Raw genomic sequence first — 9,575 nt, forward strand, 5'->3', positions numbered from 1 at the left:
AGACAGCACAAAATATTTATAAAATGTTTACAAAATATTTATAAGATTTATTTGAATATTTTTATAAATATTTTAAAAATATTTTATAAATATTTTAAAAATATTTTATAAATATTTTAAAAATATTTTATAAATATTTTAAAAATATTTCATAAATATTTTTGACTTTAGTTTCAATAGATCATAAATATTTATCATAAATATTATAAAACTATTAAAATGTATATATTCACACACACACACACACGCGCGCGCGCGCGCGCGCACGCACACACACACAACCAATTTAAATTTCGATTTTCTTATTTCTTCATTAATTTAATAATTATAAATAATTATATTTATTTTTTCATATGTAATATTTATAGAAATATTTACAAAATATTAATTTTTTGTTTACTATAAATATTGTATAAAATATTTATATATTTAGTCTATATTTTAATCATATTTTGGATAAAGATTTTCATACTTTTTCCTTTCTCTCTTTATGAACATACATATTTATAAAATATTATATAATATTTTAAAAAAGTAATTCGAAATAAATATTTATAAATATTTATTTCGAATTACTTTTTTAAAATATTATATAATATTTTAAAAAAGTAATTCGAAATAAATATTTATAAATATTTATTTCGAATTACTTTTTTAAAATATTATATAATATTTTAAAAAAGTAATTCGAAATAAATATTTATAAATATTTATTTCGAATTACTTTTTTAAAATATTATATAATATTTTAAAAAAGTAATTCGAAATAAATATTTATAAATATTTATCACATATTGTGCTGTCTGGGTTAATACTTTAAATATTGACAGTACTTTAGGTAAGTATTTCATCACTTAGCAAAGTATTACATATTTAAATATTAACAATGCTTTTCGTAAGTATTTTATGAACGAAGTATTATATATCAATATTTAAATATTGAAATCAATCATAAGATAATATTTGTAGGACTAAACACTGAAATGAAACTTGAATACTATGAGCTGTATTTAAATCACAGAATATTACTAACACTGTACTTTTAATACTGAAAATAAGTAATTAAACAATGATTCTCAGTATGATATTTCTGTAAGAATGCACGTCGCCTCCATCTCGATCAGCTGATTGAGTGCAAGGCTTACTGCGGATTTGCTGCCAATTTGCTCTCGTGTCTTGTGTGCAAGCGTTGCTCGATGTTTTGTGCCTATTTGGTGCAAAGTTATGCGCTGCAAAACTTGCGCAGTTTTTGTTGCAAATTTGCTGCATGTTTCCCGGCACCAAGCCTTTTTGCATATTTGGTGACAGTTTGCCAGCAGAATTTAATAACGTAAAATTTGTTGCAAATTTATTGCCTGTTTGCCATTAACACTTGATGTCAACTCTTGCGCGGAATTTGCTCGCTCAGTTTTGGCTGTCTGGGAATATGAATTTAAGCACAGAATAACTTTAAATGTAATAAATAGAAGATTTTGTGTTAGGAACGTTCAGGAAATTTTGTGTTAACGTTCAGGAAAGTAATATTTGAAGATTATGATAACATTGTCATCATGTTTATAAACGTTCTTAAAATATTCCCGTTAATATTATATTTAATATTGGTATAATATTTTTGTGCTATTAGGGTACATACTGAGGAAGCGGATACTAACATGTTAAAGAGACATAAATGCAGTGTTTACTTATAATGTTATAATTATCATATGTAATTTAAACATTACTACAATCTTCAAATTGATATCAAAGTTTGTTGTAAAAATATTCTGTACAATATTGAAAACGATATATTTCAAAACATTATATATTATTGAATAATATCATAATAATATTACTGTAATATTTTTTTGTTTACTGGATGTACGTTGATAAAGATTAAAGAGAAAACTTTGAACTTTACTGTAGTTCCAATAAATTTAGCAAAAAATAAATTTTTTAACTTGATGGAATGGGTCAAAAATAATAATTTGTGAAAAACAGAATGTCCTTTGCTTTAACAAGGTATAACTTTGTGAAACAAATTCGTTTATTTATCAAAAACACTTTAAAATAGAATTTTTGTTCTTCATAACGCTTTTCTTAAAATAGTTCTATGTTGTTTTATTTCGAAACTGCTGGTTCAAAATCTAGCTTTTTTACAAGAACATTCTCTATTTTGTTTTGATGGTTGTATATCAAAATATAGCGCAATAAAGACTAACTCGAAAAATGCGAAGCTGGTAAAAATTTCGTTTTCTCTTTTCTTTTCTAATTATTTTGAATACGCCTTAAGTTATTGAATTGCGGCACAATATGGCACAAATATAATACAATGCAGCACTTTTGATAAAAATACAGAATTCGAAAAATATAACGCTGACTATATACAGATATTTTTTTGGATGGGTGTATGTTCAGTCATGCGGTTTATTTGTCAGACGTGATTCCTTCTGATTATAATTTATTTAGATATTAAGAACATCACCAAGCGAATAGTTGAGAACAATTAACGATATATAAAAATATATCTATATTTTTACTACCTTAATTACACCAAGTTTCTATCGCACGGCGATTCATAAATTATCCAAAAATAGTGTAAAATCATCAACAATAATGTAAAATACTTCAATGATTGAGTTCTTGTTTTAGTGAAGTTTTGATCTTATTAAAAAAATCGGAAAGAATCAATTTCTACACCTAATGCAACTAATACACCTAAATTGGGTCTTATAATCAGGTTAGGTAAATAATGATTAATGAATACAGATTTAAAAATTTGTGATAAGAATAAAATATTACTTAAATATGTATGATATTTGGATGTTTTATTATTACCTGAGTGTGTCTTCCTGATCTAATCGTGCGAGTATATATTGTTGAACGTCTCTGATGACTTGAGATTTTCTGAGGTCGTCCAACGAAATCTTACGAAAGCCAGTGAACATACGTGAGATAGTTTTACTCTGTCGTCGAGCAGTACAAACTAACAAAAGCCATTGTGGGAATAAGTGATGATGATTGGCTAATAACTCAGCTATCGTACGACTGACATGATCATTTTCTCTTCTAGAATCCCTAGTATTAGTCAATGGTGAATTTAATATTTGGCCTTCGTCGATGGAATCTACCAGTAAAAAGAGACTATTTTTTGGTGGCTCAACTTCTAATAATGGGAACAGTAGAGCTTTTTTCAAAGCATTATCTGGGTCTCTGTCTAAAACATCCGGCTGCAATACGGCCTGTATCTCCAGATCGGTTTTCAATTTCTCAGCATATGCCTCAGCGACAACATCTTTAGAAGTGAGAATTGTAGTCGTAGATACTGTAGTCGCAGGCGTTGTTGCTGTCATAATTGTCGTTTTAATAGTCTCGGATATTGCTGTATTTGTAACATCTGTTGTAGACGAAGTTAATATAGATGACGATCGATGCATTCTATTAGAGCTGATCTGAAGTAATTGCGCGACTAAAGATCGAACGAATTGAGCAGGTGACAGAGAAGCTTCGCTTCTAGTTTGACAAAAGTGCCGAGCCAATAATCTGCGATTTAAAGATCTTTGATATCTTGCGGAAGTGCCATTAGAAGGCCAAGCTAACTCGGCACAAAGCGCCGTTTTTCCACTTCCTGGCCCGCCCACAATTAAAATACCACATGTTTTCGATACTGGTCGCTGTTCTAGGCAGTGAGAGAGTTTCATGAAAGCCCATTCTCTACAGAAAAAACGTTTCTTCTCGATCACTGGTGCCGTCATATTGAAACCTTGATATATGTTATCTTAAATATTTTTTTGTCTTGGTCACATATATACACATACATGTAATTTTTATGTCTGTCACGCTTAGTTAGATTTTTTTCTTGTTCAGATTATATACTTCAGATTATATCATTTATCATTTGCTTATGAGAAAATTACTTCTCATAAAAGAATTAATATACATACATCTTTGGCATAATTTTCAATATATTCCTAAATTCAAGTATTTGTAAGTATTTGGTGCCTGCTTCAGGTAGAATAACCTTATCAAACAATGCGAATGCTATCTGAATGATTATTCTAATAAATTTCATTTTTTTTTTAGTAATCTAGATTTGATTTTGCTCTCTCAGCTTCTATGATTAAATGCAGTTTTGAGTATTTGAAACTGCAAGTAATTGAGATATAACTTGTTAAAGGCTAAGCTGTATTGTTAATTTGAAATAACGTGATGCGATAGTTTATGTTTTTAAGTGCACCAACAAATCTGACTGGAGTTCCAATGGAATATTGCAAGCCCCTGGGGGCTCTGAGACTTCTTCTGACTCCATTCAGGTTTCTCATCGTTTTACTAACGAATAATAAGTTTTCCACATTTGCTACCTGAAACAAAACAAAAACTTATTGGAATCCTTTAATAATATATCCCACATAGCACAAAATGTAACAGTGACATCACAATAACGTTACTCTATGACAATAAACTATATCACAATGAAGTCATAGCAAAGTCACGGTGACTTGCGAATGTCCGCTTTGTCACATGTGTGATATCAGAGCATTGTCAATATTGAAATACTAATATGTAATATAAGGTGTAGTAAAAAGAAATCTATTATTTTTGCATAAAATTGAAAGCTTTATTTAGCATAGTTAGAATAATCCGATTTAGATCAAATGTGCACCGTTTTGTTCAAAAACTTGTTGCCATTTTGAAGGTAATTCCATTATGCCTCTCTCATAGAAACCCTTGTCCCTATTGGAAAAAAACTGGGACAGTCGATTTTCACAAGCTTCTCTTGAGGCGAATTTTTCACCAGCAAAATCATTCGCCATAGACAGGAACAGGTGGTAATCACTTGGTGCCAGTTCCGGACAATAAGGTAGATGCATAAGAACCTCCCAATCAAGCTCCCGGAGCTTCTGGCGAGTCACTATCGATGTGTGTGACCTGGCGTTGTTCTGATGGAACACAATTCCTCTCCTATTGGCCAAAGCTGGCCGCTTCTGGGCGATTGATTCCTTCAGACGGTCCAATTGTTGACAGTACAGGTCCGAATTAAGAGTTTGGCCGTAGGGGAGCAGCTCATAGTGGATGATTCCCTGCCAATCCCACCAAACACACAGCAAAGCCTTCCTGACCGTCAATCCTGGCTTGGCCACCGTTTGCGCTCACCGCGTTTCGACCACGACCGTTTTCGCTTGACGTTGTCGTAAGTGACCCACTTTTCATCACCAATCGCCATCCGCTGCAGAAATGGGTCGATTTTGTTGCGATTCAGCAGCGATTCGCAGATGGAAATTCTGTCCATGAGGTTTTTTTGCGTTAACTCGTGTGGCACCCATACATTAAGCTTCTTTTTGTATCCAGCCTTATTCAAATGGTTCCAAACAGTTTTTTGTGCAATGCTTAGCTCCTGGGCAATCGAAACAATGCTTACATGACGATCGAACTCGACGATTTCCATTATTTTATCGACATTTTCGACAATTGGCCTTCCAGAGCGTGGTGCATCTTTGACATCAAAATTACCGGAACGGAATCGACGAAACCAAAATTGCGCCTGATTGGCTGTTACGGTATCAGGACCATAAACACTATTCACATTTTCAGCCGCCTGGCTTGCGTTTTCGCCTTTATCGAAGAAAAACTGTAAAATATGGCGTATTTTCTCTTTGCTGATGTCCATCTTTGACGCGCGCTCAAACAATACTGAGTCAAACAATCACAAAACTGTTTGAGAAGTTTTTTTAGTACGAAATCTTATCTTTCTAACGCCATCTAGCGTAAACCGATCGCACTTATACAACCCGAGATACACATTACTAAAGCCATCTATTGGAAAAATAATGGATTTCTTTTTACTACATCTTGTACTTTGCTAAGTGATGAAATATTTACGTAAAATACTGTCAAGATTTAAAGCATTAACCAAGACAGCACACAATATTAATGATAAATATTTATAAATATTTATTTAGAATTATTTTTTTAAATCTTATATAAATATTTTTTTATATATACATAGGGAGAGAGAGGAAAAGTATGAAAATCATTATTCAAAATATTATTAAAATTTGGGCTAAATATCTAAATATTTTATACAATATTTATTGTAAACAAAAAATTAATATTTGCAGCAATATCTTGTAAATATTTCTATAAATATTACATATGAAAAAAATAAATTTAATTATTAAATTAATGAAGAAGAAAATCAAAATTTAAATTGGCACACACACACACACACACACACACACACATACACACACACACACACACACACACACACACACACACTTGCGCACACTCGCGCTAACTCGCGCGCGCACGCACACACACGCGCGCACACACACACACACACACACACACACACACACTAAAAAATTGCTTTAAATCAAAGAAATATATTTTGTTAAATATTAATTTCTTAACTTAAAAAAATATTTGATAGATGCTAGAAAACATATAATAAATATAAATATAAATATAAAGAAATATTTTTTTTTATTTGTAAAATAAGCTATAAAATTTTGAATATCTAGAAAAAAAATGATTTATTTGATTTAAAATATCTATATATAAGAATATGTAAATAATTTCCTTACAAGACCAAAATTAGTTTTTTAAATATAAAAACTGTGTATAAATAAATATTTGCTTGTTTTAAAAGTAAATAAAATAAAAGTAAATCATTTTATAAATCTAAATAAATTATTTTCTAATATTAAAAGTATCTTTTTGTGTTTAAAGTTAAAGTATCTTTTATTATCAATAAATAATTTATTTAAATTTACAAAATAATTTATTTATATTTTACTTACTTTTAAAACAAGTAAATATTTTTAAATATACCTTTTACATACTTTTTAAAAACATAATTTTTACTTTTAAAAAGATTTATTCTCTTCTTTTCAATAAATCATATTTTCGTACATGGATATACCATATGTATACAATACGAAGCCTCTTTCTGTCAAAGTAACAGTGGTGCAGTAGGTCAGGTGAACGATTCAAGAACCAGAAGTTTCAGGTTCGACTCTCAGCAATGCTCATACAGCATAGAAGCATGCAGCTACAACGTTGCAAGATTGCTACATTACTACAACGTTGCAAGATTGCATATTGCAGTGCAATGTTGCAGAGACATTGTAATGACATTAATTTTCAATATTACTTTAGCAATATTTCAAAAAATTTACGAATATAATATAATATTTTTTATTTACTTACTAGTTATTTTTGTTACTTGTATTTCAAATTTAGTAATGTTTCATATCAATAGTGCTTATAGAATCGTACTTAGAATAGTACTTGTTAGTAGCAGTCATTAATACTAGAATTTTTCTTATTGCATATTTCTTATACTTCTTATATCTTTTTTCGGAGAAAACACTTTTTAATATTTGATTTAATATTCGTCTCCTCTACAATTGAGTTCTCCTCTACAACTAGGAGCCTCACTCTTGCCGGTACATTAGAAAAAGACGGTAAGTACCAGGGAACTACCTTTAGTGTCCCCTATGGCACATGGGAAAACGTAGTCGTCCAAGCCAGTATCAAGATAATTCTCAAGAATTATTTAATCCGGATCAAGCTTTCCTCAAATTAAGTTGTATTACCCTCTAGAGTTCGGTGCAAGGCCACCGACCATGAGTGCTACAATATTGATAGCACTATTACATACTGGAGGACCTCACCAAAAGACAGTTGCGAATTTGACCGATACGATGTTCTTTACGAAGGATGAGCTCACAAACTCTCGCCGCCACCAGGACAAGATGACGGGCTAATAATCTACACAGTTACGACGAAGCAACCTTCGCTTTAACAAAATTATCCGAATCAAATCTCTGCGGATATAAAATTAGTCACACGGAACATCCGAACTGTTCATTTTGGAAACAGTGAGGGATCGCATCTTCAAAACCAAAACGGACATAACGGCAGAAAATTTCGACATGTTCACCTATGTAAACTCCAAGTTCGTGCACATAGAACGCCACATGAAAAACCAGCTGACTCGCTTATACAGGGACATCATGACACAAAAATGTGCCCTCGAAAGGCAAGTGCTCGAAAATTGCGCGCTATCTTTGTCCAGCATAGCACCAGATGAAATGGCGCACTAATGAAATCGAATATTAAATCGAATATAATAACTGATTTAATTTTATGGTTTTTTTTTGTTTCACTAAAATATTATATTCTTAAACAAAATATCATGTTTTAAAATGATGAAAATAAAAACTTTTTGTTCAAGGAAATCATTCTATTTGATAAAACCACACTATTGTTTTAATTAGTATTTTTTAAAAGTTTCTTTCAAAATTTAATAATTCGATTTGTTTAATTTGGATTTCCTTGAATTTTTTATTCCTTTTTGTTTGGATTAATCATTATAACATTCTATTAAAAATTTAAAAGTAATTATCACTGGTTCACTATATTACATCAATATTCATCGTATATTATATATCGAATATTGTTGCATTGTTTCAATATCAATCAGCAAATTACCAAATAAAAATTATGTAACTATTATTTACTGTTTGCTAGATATGTTATAACATACTGTGAACACTATAAGGATACATTATATAAGCATAAATCGTAAGAATATCGTTGGAATCATCGGAAATCGCCGCGTACCATTCGATCGTCAGATTAAGCAACACGTTAACGGAGTCGGGACATAGATAGGTGACCAGTGGTATACCGCTTGGGATCGAAATTATCTCAGGAGGATTCACGAAAGTTTTGGAGTGTTTGGCAACTTTCGATACCTAGTGGTTTATGAAACATGAGAAAATTAGAAATATATAAATATATTTTTTTAAATATTATGATTTTCTCATTTTTCATCGTAGTACAATAATTCTCAGTACTTGATTACTATCAATATTTAACAGTGTCAATATTTAACAGATTTCATTATCAGTATTCACCAAAAATTAAATATTGGCTACAAAATTACTGAATTACTGATAATATTTAATCATTAATAATTTTTCAGTATTTCTTAATATGGTATTTATGTAAGGGCAAGGGCCGCGAACGCGTCGAAAAGCAGAGAGGCGAGGATCGCAGGGTCGATAAAATGACCAATTATATCGATATAAATTATGTTAATAAAAAATATGTAGAAAGATATGTCGGTAAAAACAGATCGCAGTATCGATAAAAATTATGTCAGTAAAGAAAATTAAATATACCGGTAAAAACATACCGGTAAAAAATATGCCGGCAAAAATTACCGACCGTTGGTAAGTCCCCCTGCTCCGCGCAACGTCATCCCTCGCGCCATAATTTCCCTCGCCCCCCACGCCCCTCAAAGGACACTAATTAAAACCCTCACTGTATACCTACTGGTATCCATGAGGATTTCCCAACGTAAAAAAACGTAGCTTAATACAAAGATATTCCAATGTTTAACGACCCGGGAACACGGGTTCTCGTTATTCGATCGAGCAAAAGTTTGGCAGGGATTTTTTTGTCAAATAGAAATTTTTTGAAAAGTGCCGTGCAAAAAAATTGAAAATCGAAAAATGAGGACACCCTATAATATGTAATGTGTACATGTATATATATATATATATATATATATATATATATATATA

The 9,575-nt window shown here is 30.9% G+C and overlaps 1 protein-coding gene across 8 annotated transcripts in view; it reads right to left on the reverse strand.

Moving 5' to 3' along the window:
• Window positions 1-9,575, reverse strand: part of LOC116846727 (ankyrin repeat domain-containing protein 50) — a 692,623-nt gene that overhangs the window by 641,689 nt on the left and 41,359 nt on the right. For 7 of the 8 annotated variants that reach the window (XM_032820942.1, XM_032820941.1, XM_032820939.1 and 4 more), the window contains one exon: window positions 2,815-4,337. The exons of the other annotated variant lie outside the window; for it this stretch is intronic. In XM_032820942.1, coding sequence (XP_032676833.1) covers window positions 2,815-3,731 — 917 coding nt within the window. In that variant the 5' untranslated portion in view covers window positions 3,732-4,337. The remainder of the gene's footprint in view (window positions 1-2,814; window positions 4,338-9,575) is intronic. 8 annotated transcript variants of the gene reach the window in all.

The sequence above is a fragment of the Odontomachus brunneus genome, unplaced genomic scaffold (assembly GCF_010583005.1).
Source record: "Odontomachus brunneus isolate Ranch 3 - 2012 unplaced genomic scaffold, Obru_v1 Obru_scaffold_068, whole genome shotgun sequence".
In the NCBI taxonomy this organism is placed as follows: Eukaryota; Metazoa; Arthropoda; class Insecta; order Hymenoptera; family Formicidae; genus Odontomachus; species Odontomachus brunneus.